Below are 17,293 nucleotides of genomic sequence, written 5' to 3' on the forward strand. Positions count from 1 at the left end.
ACAGAAGAGTTCCAGGGAACTCATGATAGAAGAGGATCTCCAAATCCAAGAAAAAAAAAGAAAGAAAGAACTGTGGAGTATAGATGCTGATTGAACCATATTATTTCTTTTGTTTTGGGTGCTGTTGTTTTTTTTTTCTATTTTGAGGTTTTGCATCACTGCTCTGATTCTTTCTCTTGTAACAGGATTAATGCAGAAATAGGATTAATGTTATTATGTGTATATATATGTGTGTGTATATATATATCTATATGTATATGTATAGATATATATAGATATAACCTATATCAGATTACCTGCTGTCTAGGGGAGGGGGGAGGGAGGGGAGGGAGGGAGGGAGAAAAATCTGAAAGTGTAAAGCATGTATAAACAAAAGTTGAGAACTATCTTTACATGTAACGGAAAAAATAAAATATCTCAAAAAAAAAAAACAAGACTATTGAAGCACTTCACCATTCCACAAAAAAAAAAAAAAAAAAAAAAAGACTCTGCTCCTTCTACTCTTTTCAATATAAAATTGTACAAAAGCCACCAGATCATTTTTGTTAAGGTCCCTTGTCAGCCCATTCTTGTAAAAATCCAAGAAGGCTCTAAACTGAAGCCCTGTTTTTGTTTTTTTTTGTTTGTTTTACTAAGAACATGATTCCCTTATAGAGTTTATACAATAAAAAAATAGAGTTCTATAAACCTTTTGAATTACTTATTGGAATAGTAGGAGAAACAGCTGAGTGTTTTTTGGCTTACATGGAAATGATCATTATATGAGATCTCTGAGATCTCAGGATATACTAAGGGATGCCTGGTAATATCTGTTTAGTAGGTATAGCCTAGGGGCGGCAAGGTGGCGCAGTGGATAGAGCACCGGCCCTGGAGTCAGGAGTACCTGAGTTCAAATCTGGCCTCAGACACTTAACACTTACTAGCCGTGTGACCCTAGGCAAGTCACTTAACCCCAATTGCCTCACTAAAAAAAAAAAAAAAAAAAGGAGGTATAGCCTAATTGGACTAATTAATAGTTTGTAAGGGACAAATGAATTATATTTAGCTTTGAAAACTATGAAGTGCTCAGATCAGTAACACAATGAAGTGAAAGAGTACTGAATGGGAGACAGAAGACATGGGCAAAAATCATGGGCAAGTTCCTTCTCCTTTCTATGCCGCCCTTTCTTTATCCACAAAATGAAGGAACTGGACTGTTATTTCTAAGAATCCTACCATCTCTAATTATGAGAGTCCTTTCACCTGCCTAGACCCCCTTTCCCCCTCATTCGTAAAGTGAAATTTTGTGCTTTATACATAGTAAGCTTAATAAATGTCTCATTCATTCATTCATTCTAGATGAGGATTTTTTTTTTTTTTGGTGAGGCAACTGGGGTTAAGTGACTTGCCCAGGGTCACACAGCCAGTAAGTGTTAAGTGTCTGAGGCTGGATTCGAACTCAGGTCCTCCTGACTCCAGGGCCGGTGCTCTATTCACTGTGCCATCTAGCTGCCCCCTAGATGAGGATTTCTTAAATTGTTCCCTGGTGTCTTTTGAGTGACATGAATTCTGTGAGAAAACGTTTATGATAGTGATAATTTTCCCTCTAAAATACTAAAAGTGAAATTATATATTAAAGATACTTCACAAAATTTTTCACTTTGAAAATAGGCTTAATTTCTAGCTCTCCTAACACTGGTCTAACAATTTATTCTGGAGGTATTCTCACCTCCCTTCCCTTTTCTACATCCCAGTATCTCCAGGGTCTATTCAATATATTCCAAACCCAACAGTGTTTTGTGCCCAAATGAGTTTGGAAAAACCTAGATTAGATGATCTTTGAGGACTCTTTGATCTTCAAAGTTCTATGATCTATATGAAAAAAAGGATGCAAATCATTCATTATAAGGAAAATACAAACCAAAAGAACACTGAAGTTTCACCCTATACCAGCAAATTGGCAGAGATGACACTGTTAATCTGAAATGATCCTAGTTGTGCACAAGCTCTTTAGATACTCCTCCACTGTAAGCATTTCATTGTACCTCTCTAAAAATTGTGTTCTGGATGATATTCTATAAATGTACTTGTAGAGCATGTGTTTGAAACTTTAAATGTATCTTTCTCATGAGAATATTATAATATTTCTACTATCCAACTATAATAATTCCCTTCAGAATATTCTACAAAAATCTATTACTTATGATGTAATTTTTAAAAAATGCAATGAAAATATTATTGCAATTACACAAAACAAAAAGCATAAAATTTATAAAGAAATGAGAGCTTTAATATAATATTTTATTAATGATGTCTACAAGTCAATTCAATTCAACAAAGGATAATTAATAGGTATAATAGGTACTATGGATACAAAGAAAAAAATGGAAGAAAAATTCCTATCTTCAACAACCATGTGTACAGATAAATTAAAAAAGATCACAAGATAAGATTTAGACCTGGAAAGAACCTCAAAATACAACTAGCTGAGTGTCCTTATTTTAGAAACATTCAGGCCCATCAGGTTAAGTATCTTGCCTAAAAGTCATACAGGTAATAAGCAAAGAGACTAGATTTTACTGTAAACCCTTTAACTCCACAGGCAGAGTAGAGGAGTGAAACAGTGTAGTACAGCAAAAAGAGCTCTTACTTTAGAATTAGAGGAACTCTGTCCAAACTATGCCTCTCAAACTTAGTGTCTGTTTCACCATAGGTAGGTCCTTCCTTATTTCCCTCAATTGCAAATTAAAGGGACAGACTAGATATTGTCTTTGGGATCTTAAATCTCTCCATCCTTCAATACTGACTGTCCCAGGCTATCACTTACCTGACTTTCCTCCCTTCCCAATCTCTATCCTAGAGTTAATCAGTTCAATTCTACAATATCTTCTTTTCAGGAATCCTTTGCTTTCCCTGTCCTAATGATGCTCGCATTTGGCTCAACCCCAGTTCCAGATTATTCTCATCATCTGCTTCCTTTGCACATAATTTCACTTTACAAATGAGAGAAAAAGGAAGGCCAGGGAGGTGAAATTGCTATCCTAGTCAGAGATTTTAAGACTCATAAATAACACATCCCATGTTGCTGGTAGATCAGAAGGAAATCACACAACTGAGCCAACTGGGTACACTAAAAAAACTCTATTATCTAATCTCATCTGAGCCCTCATCTCAGCAAAACAATATTTTTCCTTCTCCTCTGGATTATCTATCTATTTCACTCCCCTAAGAAACCATCCCAAACATTCTCTTTGTGAAAGCATCCCCTGCCTCCCCATCCAACTAAGGACCATACTTTATCTTTTACTGAAAAAAAAAATAAAGATTATCCTCCATGAGCTCCCTTTTCTCTCCTCTACATCTCAAAACTCTTTAACATCATCCATCATTCTCTTCTTTTACCCTAATCTGTGATGAAGAAGTGGCATTTCTTCTACATAAAATCCTTGATGCCATTCCCTCCTTCTTCCCCTTCCAGAATGTGTCCACAATTGCTCATCATCTGGTCTTCAACCTCTCCCATCTACTGGTTCCTTTCCTGCTACCTACAAGCACACTCAGTTCTCTGTCCAAAAAAAAAAAATCCATTATGGTGGCAGCTAGGTGTTACAGTGGATAGAGTACTGGCCCTGGATTCAGGAAGACCTGAGTTCAAATCTGGCCTCAGACACTTGACACTTACTAGCTGTGTGACCCTGGGCAAGTCCCTTAACCCTCATTGCCCCGCCCCGCCCCCCCAATCCCTTACCATCTCTTTGATGTATTACCCTATATCTCTCCTCCCTTTCTCAGCTAATCTCCTAGAAAAAGTTGTCTATACTAATCACATTCTCTTCTCCTCTCACTTATTCCTCAATCCTTTGCAGTGTGGATGCAAATATAAGCACTCAACTGAAACTGCTCTCTCCAAACAAGTTACTTTGGCTTCTTAGTTGCCAAACCAGAGGGTTTTTTCTTAGTTATCATCCTTCTTGGCCTCTCTGCAGTATTTAGCACTGATGACCTACCTATTACCTGTCCTCATAGATACTCTCTCTTCTCTGGGTTTTTGTGGCATTACTCTCTCCTCATTCTCCTCTCCTACTTGCCTGCCTATTCATTCTCATTCCTGGTTCATTTTCCACATCATGGCCCCAACGATGAGTATACCCTAAGGCTCTTTCCTGGACCATTTTGTCTCTACACACTCTCAGTTTATGACATCAACAGCTGATATGGCTATCATTATCATCTCTATGAAGATGACTTTCAATTCTGTATATCAATCTCTACTCGAGTTCAAATCTTGCTCCTCCAACTACCTATTGGAAAGATCAAAATTCATATTATCTCTAGTTTCTACCATAAAATTTCTACTGTATTGCTTCTACAACATAGTTGATTTTATGCTGTATTGATTTTATAACTGAGTGTGCATCTGTCCAAATCTATGTCTTTGGCGTTGTTTTTTATATTGCATTTATTTTTTTTCCTAGTTACATGTAGAGATAGTTTTCAACATGTTTTTATAAGTTTTTTTCCCTCCCTCCCTCCCCCCTCCCCAAGACAACAAGCAATCTTGATATAGGTTATATATGTACAATCACACTAAACATATCTCTGCATTAGTCATGCTGTGAAAGAAGAATCAGAGAAAAAGGGAAAAACCTCAGAAAAAGGAAAATAAAAAAAAGTAGAAATAGTATGGTTCAATCTGCATCTAGATTCCACAGTCCTTTCTTTCTTTCATTCTTTCTTTTTTGATTTGGAGAGCATTTTCCATCATGAGTCCTTTGGAACTATCTTGGACCACTATTGCTGAGAAGAGTCAAGTCTATCACAGTTGATCAACACACAATGTTATTGATACTGTGTATAATGTTTTCCTGGTTCTGATCATCTCACTCAGCATCAGTTCATGCGAGTCCTTCCAGATTTCTCTGAAATCCGATTGCTCATCATTTCTTCACATTGATTTTTTAAAACTTTGTGTTCTAAATTTTCTTCCTCCCTCCCTCCTCAACCTTCCCTATGGAATCAAGCAATTCAATATGTCATACATGTGCAGTTGTGCCAAGCATCTTCACATTAGTCAAGTTGTGAAAGAAAATAGAATAATTTTAGAAAGAGGAATTAACAATTAAAATTCTACTTCAATCTGTATTCAAATACCATCAGTTCTTCCTCTGTTGATGGTCTGCATTTTTCATATGTCCTTCTGATATCATCCTGCTCATCATTGCTTTCACAGTTACTATTGCTACTGTATTACCCTCCATCCTATTCCCTCCCCTTGATATTTACTCCATTTTCTATCTTCTCACACTAACACTCCTCAAAAGTGTTTTGTTTTTTACTGCCCCCCTGCCCTAATCTGCCCTCCCTTCCTTCACCTCTCCCCCACCCCTTTTCCCCTTCCCCTCCAACTTTCCCTCAAGGCAAAATATATTACTATACCCGCTTAAATGTTTATGTCGTTCCCTCTTTGAACCAATTCTGATGAAAATAAGGCTCACTCACTCCCCCACTCCTTCCCCATTTTCCCCTCCACTCCATAGGCTTTTTCTTGTTTCTTTTATGTGACAAATCTATGTCTTTGTTTTGTTTTGGTGAGGCAATTGGGGTTAAGTGACTTGCCCAGGGTCACACAGCTAGTAAGTGTTAAGTGTCTGAGGCTGGATTTGAACTCAGGTCCTCCCGAATCCAGGGCCAGTGCTCTATCCACTGCACCACCTAGCTGCCCCTCAAATCTATGTCTTTGAATTGAATTCAAGAATTTAGCTTTCCCTCTGAATTAGTTTAGTGTTAGTTTAAAAGAAAAGTTGTTACGTCTCATGCCAGTATCACCTAGGATAATTTCCTGGATATCTGTTGTTAAGTCCCACAAAATTACCATCCCCAAAAGATACATTGTCCTTTTCTGTTTTTGTGCAGCTGAAGGCGTTTTTAATTTCTTCCAAGGACACAGCAAGTCTGTAGTTGATCCCCTGGCAAGGACAGGTGGATTCCATAAAACAATTACAATTCCTTAGTTAACCTCACCTGAATGCCAGCTCATGTTTCTCAGTATAGCCAATCCTAATGTTCCTACCCCAACCCTACAACCTATCACCTTTTTTCCACACCTACGAAGATCCCTCCTTTGTTGGGTCTCAGCAACAAAGTTCCTTTCCTTCTCTTAGGGTTGCTGGTTTTGCTGAGGTTGGCAGTGCAATCCACTTTATTAACAGTTACATGCATCATTATTAATAAATTGATCTTGTTTGGGGTCCATACCTCAGTCTATCTTTATTTTTATTATTTTTTTTTTTGCAGGGCAATGGGGGTTAAGTGACTTGCCCAGGGTCACACAGCTGGTACATGTCAAGTGTCTGAGGTCGGATTTGAACTCAGGTCCTCCTGAATCCAGGGCCAGTGCTTTATCCACTGTGCCACCTAGCAGCCCCACAGTCTATCTTTATTAAATGTACTTGAGCACTACTGAACTGATTTCCATTTGTAAATACCATAGGTATCTCAAACAACATGTCCAAGAGGGAATTCATCTTTTCCCAAAACTCACCTACACTTCTGAACGTTCCTGTTTCTGTCTTGAAAATCACCATCCTTCCAATCACCTAGGTTGCAAGGGATTTATCCACGACTTTTTACTCTCCCTTATTCCATGAATTTAATTAGTTGCCAATGCTTATCATGTCTACCTCCACAGTCCTATTCTCTCTACAGACATGGCTAGCACTCTAATTCAGGCCTTCCTCACCTCTGGACTAGACAACTATAAGAGCATCCTAAGTGGTCTCCCAGTTTCAAATCTCTCTTTTCTCCAGTCAATCCTGAACACAACTGTCAGTGTTTTTCCTCAATTACAGATTATATTATTCACTACAAAAACTTCTCTGACTAAAATCAAATCTAGCAACTTTTAAAGTTCCTCACAACCTGGCCCTAACCTACCTTTACAAATGTATTACATTATGCCCATTTTCATACTTTATGGTCCAGTCAAGCAGGCTTTCTTGCTGTTCCTCATAACAGATATTCTTTCTCCTATCTGCATGCCTTTCCAATGGCTGCTTTCAATGGCTGTCTCCAGTGCCTAGAATGTACTCTCAACTCCTTAATAGCAGGGACGGCTTCACTTTTTTTTTTAATCTTTAATATTTTATACACTTTTTGGACATAGTAGGTAGTTAATAAATGTTTGAGCTGGAAGGGTCTTTAGAAGTCATCTAGTTCAATATCATCCTTTCTATAGATGATGAAACAGGCTATGAGATTTAAAATTGGATATAAGCTCATTAAACTCCCCTTTTAACCTTTCCCTTATATATCTCCCAGATAAATCTATTGAATCCAATCTGGTGTTTTGCCTGGCAGCCTCACAAAGTCTGTCGTAAAATCTGCTTGGTCTTTCGTTAGCTTCCTGAAATACACTTATAAATTTCAGCCAGTTTTCAGTTTTCTAGAGCAAGATTCCATTCCCTTCAGAAGTATTTCCCAGGTTACAGGTCTTATCCAGGATAGGCAGATAAAAAGGAGGCAGAACTAGGATTTGAACCCAGATTCCAAATCCAATCATCACGGTGCCTGACCAGGGTTTAAATCAATAGACTCTGGGTCAGCTATGTGGTGCAGCAGATAAAGTACTGGCCCTGGATTTAGGAGGACCTGAGTTAAAATCTGACCTCAGACACATGACACTAGCCGTGTGATCCTGGGCAAATCACTTAACCCCCATCGCCCTGCCAAAAATAAATAAATCAATAAATAATCAATAAATCGATTAATTAATTAATTAATATACTCTGTGGATAGAACTCTATAATGTCAAAAGCATTCTCAGATCACAAAACTATTAATTCTCCTAATTTGCATTCCTAGGAGCTCAATGAGAGGCAGACAGGTGGTTCAGTGGATAGAGAGCTGGGCCTGAAGTCAGAAAGACCTAATGTCAAATACAGCCTCAGACACTCCCTAACCTATGTGACCCTGGGCAAAGTCACTTAACCTTTTCTTGCCTTAATTCACTGGAGAAGGAAATAGCAAAGTACTCACGTCTTTGCCAAGAAAACCCCATGGACAACACTGGCATGCCATGGTCCAAAGGGTCATGGAGAGCATGTTACAGCTGAACAACAAGGGCCTTAGTTATTCAGTCAAAACAGGCTCCACTGCATCGAGGCTTCACCCTCTAGAAAACAAGGGCATTGAGCCAAGCAGCTCCTAAGTCTCCCTTCAGCTCTCAAATGTATAAAACTATAACTAAGGATGAAACTGGAGATGTTGACCCTAGAGAAGCAAATGTGTCACTGCTGCATTTCCATAGCTAAAGAATTAAAGTCGAAGCAATTCAATGGAACATCAAGTCAGGAGACCTAAGTGGGAGTCCTTGTCATTTCCCCTCTCTGAGCCTTAATTTCCTCACCTATGAGACATGATGATAACATTGTACCAACCTCACAAGGTTATTGTGGGAAAAAGTGTAAACTACATCAACGTGTTATGTTTATCAGACTTGTTTTCTTTAGCAAATAAGGACAGAACAGGGAGCAACAGGCATTAAGTTGCAGAGGTAGATTTAGGCTTGATGTAGGGGGAAAAACATTTTTGTTTATTTTGGGGTTTTTTTTGTGGGACAGTGAGGGTAAAGTGACTTGCCCAGGGTCACACAGCTAGTACATGTCAAGTGTCTGAGATCACATTTGAACTCAGGTCCTCCTGAATCCAGGGATGGTGCTTTATTCACTGCACCACCTAGCTGTCCCCAGAAAAAAACTCTTAACAATTAGAACTGCCCCCGGTTGGAACCAGCCTAGCTCCACAAGATAGTGGGCCAGTGGAGGACAAAGTGGAGGTGGGGTGACCATTTGTCAGGTATGATGTAGAAAAGATTCTTAGGATAAGTTTAACTTGATGGACTTTGAGGTCTCTTCCAATTCTGAGATTCTATGATGTATATGGTAAAAGGTTTCCAAAAAAAATTAAGTGCTTTCAGATTCACTACAATAATGTTTAACATTCAGAAAACAGTTCTCATTAAAATAAATCAGGCTTAGAGCTAATCATTTACATAAAAATTCATTTGCTATTACAACTAAGCCCTTCAAAACAATATTGTATATCCTAAGAGAAATAGCACAGTCACAAAAAAATAGATAAACACTCACTTTTTTATTTCTCGGAGGAGCATTCGTATAAGGATTGCCTGAAGTGGCTCAACCATCAATTTTCTCCACATATCCAATGCTAGCTGCCAGGAGCAACATAAACAATATATGTGAAAATCATTGTAAATGTAGTTTTCAAATGCAAATAAATCCATTAATGTATATGTTATATACATATGTGAATGCATATTTATGAATATACACACACATATACAGTCAACCTTCAACATTTACATGTTTAACTCTCGTGACTTCAAGCATTCATGTGATTTTATTAGTAACCTCATTTTCACTTTCGAGTTGGCAACTGTGCACATTCCCAGCTATGTGAAGGAGAGGGAAAAAATAAGAAGCATGGCACATGCAAGTTTGTGGAGCGGCTGGATTCCAACTAGGCACTTCACTGGACTTGTTCATTCTACCTTTGTAAAGAGCTTACTGTGCATTTGCTGCATATTTTTACTGTTTGCTTTAAAACTCAAGTTCTGTGTTGCAATTATTCCCCCAAAGCATAGTGCAAGTCCTTTGGGCTTTAAGCTCAAACATACAAAGTCAGTGATGTGGCTTACTGAGAAAATAAAAGTGTTAGATAAACGTCATGCCTGCAGTCACTATCACCAGCAAGTCTGGTGTTAACAAATCAATGCTTTGCTAGTCTAGTCACATTCCAACAGTAGCAACTAAAGTCCCAGAAACCTCTCCCTTGGTTTTCAGAGTGCAGCCAGGTGGAGAGGTTTAGGACAATATGGTATACTCTCACACTCCTATCTGATACAGCGGAAAGTAAGATTCAGGTTAAAAGATGTTTTAGTTTTAAAAATATTATTTTCTATACAATGTTTATGGTACTGTAGATTTCATGTGTTATGAAAAGTGAATGTTGTCTGCAATGACTGGCACAAAAGGTCGCTGAATTATAGGGAATTACTGGTGAGAAAAATGCTTTGCATGTTACCAATTTTATTTTGTTTATTGCATTTTATGAGTTATTTCATGGTTATTGTGTTAAAAAAAGTGCATATCATCAGAATTAATATTTTCTTTGAAAGAACTGTAGGCAGAAAAATGTATTTTCAGCAAACTCTAATGAAAGTTTTTAGTTTTTGGTGGTCATGGGAACCTAACCCTCTATTTCCAACAGGTTCAATGTATCAACGTTCACATTTTTTACTTTTGCGCCATTGACTTTAGCACTGTTTCCTAGGAATAGTACTCCCAGGAAAGTTGAAGATTGACTATATTTCCCAATTAGAAACACTAATATTTTTATTTGAGATATGATTCCATTTCATGTAAAAAAAAGCATCTATTTCCTACTCATATATATGTTAAACACACATACACACGTCTCAAGTTTTACCTGGTTTTGTATTACTGCACAAATAATCTGATTTCTTTAATACTGATTTTAATGAATCTTTCAGTTAAAAATTAGGATTTAGGGGGCAGCTAGATGGTGCAGTCGATAAAACACTGGCCCTGGATTTGGGAAGACCTGAGTTCAAATCCGACCTCAGACACTTGACACTTACTAGCTGGGTGACCCTGGGCAAGTCACTTAACCCTCATTGCCCCGCAAAAATAAATAAATAAATAAATATTTAATAGGCTTGTTCAATCCAAATAAGTTTTCTAATCTTTATAAACATGTTCATATTATAATAGCTTAAAAATTACCTACCTCTCCTATTTCCATAAGTGGTTCATTCATATCTACACCACCATAACCATACTGAAGGTCAGCTTCTGTCAATTTATTCTTCTTTATAAATTGTGTGTTGAGATACCTAAAAGAAAAATACATCCCCATCAGATAAAACAAAGAAAAAAGTCATAGGTAAAATAAATTTACTGAAAAGTTTAAAATTAAACTATGAAAATACGTTTAGTAATAGCACAGTCCACCAGAAAATATTAATATATTAAATAAGAATATTTAAATAACAGAAAGAAAAGTAATCACCCCATTTCTCACTGCCTGGCTCCAAGATAAACATAAATACACATCTTAGCACAGTAAAATCTATTAACCCACCACCATATAATCCAGCAAAGTCTTTCTATCCTAGAATCTAAAGCAACCCAATCACTCAACCAAGGCTCAGGAAATCGGGCCAAATAAGATCTAGCAAATATTTTGTTTTATCAATGTGTTTTACTATAGTGGGCAATAACTTCATTACTAACACATTAACAACCTGTAAAATAAACTAAAATTAACACTGCATTAATTAATTTAATAATGGGGGGACAGGGAAATATGAGCCAGATTGTCTGATTTAGTTTTGCTAATATGAGAATTGTGTAAACACTAGTTTGTAATAAAAGCTCATACTGATATAGTACTTTATGTTCTAAAAAGTGCTTTCTCTACAACAAACCTGTGAGGTAGGAAGTACAAATATCATTACTCCTATTTTACAAATGGAAAAATAAGATTAAGTGACTTTTCCATGGCCACAAACTGTTAGAGGTAAAATGCAAACCCAGATCTCAATGTCATGTGCATCTTTCCAATATATCACACTGCTCCTCTCGGTCTTTATGAAGGTGACAATCGGGTCACAAAACAAAAACAAAAAGCATACTAAAAAAGAGGCAATATTATGCTACTATCTGGGAGATGAGAACAAAGAAGTGATGGGAAGATGCTGAGGGTTTGAAGGATAAAGCTTAATTAGCTACAGAAACAGAACTGTTTGCACTGCTTTATCAGGTACATGAACCCATGATAACTGAGTATCACTACCTAAAGAAATAATGTGTCAGTGACACATGCAGCCTATTTGAACACTCATTCTGATCAAACAGCAAGCTTCCTGTTCCATTCTGTAGGACACTTAATCTGCTAGAGTTCTTCTAAGGCCAACTGGCCTACATTTGTAGCAGATCATCTGCTGTTCCAATATTCAGAAGGAAGGTCAAAGATCATTTGACCATATTTAAAGAAAATGAAAAGCTACATAACCAACCAGTGTAATATGCCACACTAAACAACCTTAAAATATTCTTAATGAGTTAAATAAAGAAAAGAAAAACAAAAGCACTAAAAACACCTATAATACAACCCCTGAGACCCCTGAGTATGGCTTAATAATAACATATAGCAGGATTCATGCAGTTTCCAACCAACCAACTGAAAATAAAAGTCAACATGCAGGGACATAAGGAAAGCTAACAATTCTCCAATTTCAGAATGTGATTTAAATGGTTGTGCTACTCTTAACTATGCATTCAAGTTTCTCTAATAAACACCAATTTATAATATTTTTTTTTAAGATGCAGTATGGTCTAATGGGAAGAGCACTATTCTTGGAGTCAGACAACATGACTAGGTGAGCTTGGCTAAAGGGCATCATACTTCTAGATTTTGGTTTTCCCTACCCCAAGGAGTTGTTGTGAGGAAAGCATTTGGAAAAAAGATACTACTAAAATCTCTTCCTGACATAACCAGGTTTTTTAAAAAAGAAATTACCCAGGAGGTTCTGAGAATGAAGAATTGGCTGAGACAAAACAGCTTAAATCAAAGAAATCTGAACAACACCTACTAGTGCTTTTGATGTTCATTTCTTGATGAGAAGACGTGTGTCTCTAAGTGACTGTAGAAATGATAGAGCTTAATGTTCAATAGATTCCTGCTTCGTTAAAAAACACTTAAAAATTAGATGATTCCCTTCCTCTCATTTTGGGGAACTGGTGATTTGACATTACAGTGTGAGATCTCATGTCATCTTTGATGAGTCAAAATTTACTCTATAGAATTTTACAGATAATGGTAAAAAGAAAACTGCTAAGTCATTCACTAACTTACCCTACTTCCATTTCCATAAGAGAAAAATGTGTCTCTCTATAGTTTTAATAGAAACATATCACAATTTTATTAACTGCTGAGAAAACAGAATTGATTTCTGATTGAAATCCTTCCCTAGAAAAAATGATTAACATAGAAAATAAGAATCATAGGTAACATGGTCTATCAAGTATTGATAAGATCACCAGTCTATGACAAGGAAACTGCTGATAATAAAGTGATACCCCCAAGAGATTCAAATGGGTATATCTAAATAATGACATTCTATATTAATAGACCTACTCCAACATCTCAATTAAGGTGTAGGTGACTAAGTTCTTAAAGGTTATGCCAGTAAAATAGAAATTATTAAATCTGTTTCATCTGAGAATCAGCCTACTTTGGACAGCCACATCACCAGAATCTTTAGAGGGTAATGAATTTTTGGGTTATAGTATCTCTTGAAAATCGTCTTCTTAGTTATAAACAGATTGTGATCTGCACAGAAGGAATACTCGCAGCAATGAAATCATGGTTCCTTGAAGTACTGTTGGATTTGGACTGATACCAGGGTTTAATTAAAGGACTAATACATAGACAAAAGTTTGGAAATATTTAAATAAATTTTGTGACTGAAAAAAAATAAAAATCAAGCAATGATTCTAAATGGATTGTAGATGCATTTATGCATTGAAAGTGTGATGACAGAAATAAATTTTTTTTAGAAAATTACAAAATTTTAGGGGGACATTGTAGTATAGAAGGAAGTATTGTATTGTACAAGAGAGGGCACTGAATTATGAGTCAGAGGGTCTGATTCTGAATCCTGGAACAATTATTTATTACTTGTGTGACTTCAAATCAAGACACAACCTTTTTTGGGCCTGTTTTATTATCTAAATTAGAGTACTGGACTAGATCATCTAACATTTCTTCTATCTGAATCCTATGTTCCTATTCCTAAGAGCCCAGAAAGCAAAACTGAAGAGGAACCAAATAAATATGAGAAAAAATATACAGGAAAGTTTCCTCTGAAAGGAATTCTGAGTATTCACTAATAATTGAATCTACTTTAGAAAACTCTCATTGTGTGGAAATAATTCTTTGTTCTCAAGTACTCTATTTCATTCTCCAGTTTCCAAAGAAGCTAAATGAGATTATTGGCAGAAAGGATTAAGATAAAAAAGTTCAGGGCAGCTAGATGGCACAGTGGATAGAGAACTGGCTCTGGAGTCAGGAGTACCTGAATTCAAATCCAGCCTCAGACCCTTGACACTTACTGTGTGACACTGGGCAAGTCACTTAACCCCAATTGCCTCAAAAAAATCAACAAGTTTCCAAAGCATTTATTTGCATAGAATCTGTGTTTGAACCAAGTCTGTGTGAAAGATCAATGAATAGGCACATTATTGATAATCCAAGTTATAGCCTAGTTATGCCCATCACACTGCATAATTGTCCCGTGAGTCACCTATAATTTCAGAGATTTTGAGGCTTTGTTGATTCACAGCCATGTGACATTATACCCCTCCCCCAAAATGGTGTTAATAAGATGGCTTTTGTGTCATGGGACAGTCTGGATCAACTTTTCCTGCTTTCTTTTCATAATACTCCACTTCACAACATTGAATTTCTCTTTGTTTCCCAAACAGGACATACACTTTTCCACCCCGGAGGATCTCCACAAATTATGCTTGATGGTAAAAAGCACTTCTTCCTCATCTCCACTTGCTGAAACTCTTCTTATCCTTAATGGTTCTCAAGGATGCCATTTCTATCAAGTCTTCCCTGAACCCATCCACTGGAAGTGGTGTCACTCATCTCAGACAGTCTTTGGGTACTTTGTCAGAACCTTTCCTCACCTTTATAACACAATACCTTGTGTCATCATTATGCATAAGACTTTTCCCCTTTTAAAACCGTAAATTCTTTCATGACAGATTGTGTCACTTTTCATCACCTCAGCACTTGGCTGAAACTTGCACAGAGCAGGTACACAATAAGTATGGCCGACATCGTTCAATTTTAACTTATTAACATGGCAAAAAGTACCTTCACAAATATTTTTAAGCCTCTCTTAAACCTATTTTAAATGATTTTTTTTATTGCTTCAGGTCAGAAGTAGCTTAATTTGAATTTTAATTCATCATAATCCTTTGTATATGTTAGGAATGAAACTTTATTAACCAAGACTACATATTATTCTTAAATTAAGAATATGTTTAAGAGATATTTTGTCTCTTTAAATGTTATAAAATGGCTTAACTTATATAAGGATTTGGTGTTTTTCCAAAATCATTTAAAAAATCATTTGACATAAGGTTCAAATATATTTATAATACAAATAATGAGTTAAGCTTATCTGAGGTTTTTGATCATTAGTCCTAAACTACATGATACAGATAGAGGTAATGTAGACTTTTTTGGGGGGAGAGGGGGCAATGAGGGTTAAGTGACTTGCCCAGGGTCACACAGCTAGTAAGTGTCAAGTGTGTGAAGCCAGATTTGAACTCAGGTCCTCCTAAATCCAGGACCAGTGCTTTATCCACTTTGCCACCTAGTTGCCCCTGGTAATGTAAACTTTTATTGAAGTTAGCATCTAGGTGGTACAGTGGATAGAGTATCAGGTCTAGAATCAAAAAGACTCAACTCCCTGAGTTCAAATCTGATTTCAGACATGTAATAGCTATGTGACCCTGAACAAGTCATTTAATTTTTTTTTGCCTCAGTTTTCCCATCTATAAAATGAGTCAGAAAAGGAAATGGCAAACTGCTCCAGTATCACTGCCAAGAAAACGCTAAATGGGGTCACAAAGGGTCAGACATGATTGAACAACAACAAAGTTTGTTTTGTTTTTTTTTACTAGGGGTGTGCCCCACTTTAAGAAAATGCAATGTTAGAAAACCTAAGCTTACAATAACAATAAATTAGAATGTGATTGTATTATTCTATTCACAAAAGAATTGCTACAGAAGCGTTTGAATTAGGAGTCCTCAATTATTTAAAAGACTATTGTATATTTGATAGAAGCTAAAGAACAAAGTTAACAAATATCAAATGATTATCAGTACACCAAATGAATTCTTCAGTTGTTATATGCCATCATATTAGACAATGATATGATATAAAACTATGATAGGACTGATAAAAAGTTTTACTGACATATTGCCCTTCTGGATCACTATACATAAAGGGAGACCTATATTTTACAGATCAGGCTAAATCAGAGTATTAAAATTTCTTTGTACATTGTGACACTAAATTCCAATTTCACAAATTTTAAATTGTTTTCATGAAACAAGCCTCTTTATGAAAGTGATCAAGAGTTGTATAAGATCGTTGGCATCGTAACCTTTCTTTTCTTTAATGGTACTACAGAGCAATAAAAAGTAAAACTAAGACCAAGAGGGAAGACTATCAAAAATATGGGGAGGGGGAGAAAAGGAAAAAAATAGGGAAAATGGAAGTAGGATACAGTTATAGCTTCAAGAGGAGTTGTTTTCACTATCAAGTGATATAGTAATGGGCAGAGGGAAGACATTTAAGTTTTTATATATATATTTACCCCACTTTCTGTTTTGCTGAGTGGTTTTATTGAACATGTTTTTAGAAGCCTGAAGAAAACAATGTCTAGTATATCTCTTCTTTATATTTTCAATTAAAAGTATAATCAATTCTCAATTATCAACAGCCTTGAAGGGGAACACTGGTTTGGATTATTTCCCAAACTTTATCGGGTCTGAAGCTTCATTTTATGAAGGACAACCCTTCTTTCAGGTGCAGGCTTTCTTCCCTTCTCATAGGTGAGCTTCTTACTACAAAACACTGATACCATCTACCTGGTCTAAGCCATAAAAGGGAAACTTGTTGGCAAGCAGGATGAACCCACCTGGGTAGCAGGTAATTCTTATTCTCTTCTATAGCAAACATTAGTAAACAGGTACCAAGTAAAGCAAACCATCATCTTAAACATTTGAATTCGTACAATAGTTACTGGGCTCATAGTTTAAAAGTATATTTACCTGTATAAACAGTCCATATAGTCTGCCCCTTTGCTATATTCTTCCCAATACCTATGATACATAACCAATACTTGTTCTTCAGACTCCAGAACTCTCTAAAAGAAAAAGAAAAGTCACTTTACAAGGAAAATATCATTTTCATTTAAGTACTACTACTTTACATTTGAATAGAATTCACTTCTATATTTTATATTTTATATTCACAATCACCTGTGAGGAGGCAGAGAAAGTATCACTACCCCTATCGTTCTGTTAAGAAACTAGGGTCTAGTGACTGGTCTAAGGTGACATACTGAATAAGCTGCAACATGGGAATGAGAATCCCAGGCTTCTGACTCCCAGTTTAAGACCCTCT

At 36.5% G+C, this 17,293-nt stretch overlaps 1 protein-coding gene across 3 annotated transcripts in view; it reads right to left on the reverse strand.

Annotated features, from left to right (window-relative positions):
- Nucleotides 1–17,293, reverse strand: part of CUL2 (cullin 2) — a 120,297-nt gene that overhangs the window by 61,781 nt on the left and 41,223 nt on the right. For all 3 annotated transcript variants that reach the window (XM_043966747.1, XM_043966749.1, XM_043966748.1), the window contains 3 exons: nt 16,939–17,033; nt 10,807–10,912; nt 9,126–9,208 (listed from right to left, as the gene is read on the reverse strand). In XM_043966747.1, the coding sequence (XP_043822682.1) occupies nt 9,126–9,208; nt 10,807–10,912; nt 16,939–17,033 (284 nt within the window). The remainder of the gene's footprint in view (nt 1–9,125; nt 9,209–10,806; nt 10,913–16,938; nt 17,034–17,293) is intronic.

Source organism: Dromiciops gliroides, chromosome 5, assembly GCF_019393635.1.
Source record: "Dromiciops gliroides isolate mDroGli1 chromosome 5, mDroGli1.pri, whole genome shotgun sequence".
NCBI classification, from domain to species: Eukaryota; Metazoa; Chordata; class Mammalia; order Microbiotheria; family Microbiotheriidae; genus Dromiciops; species Dromiciops gliroides.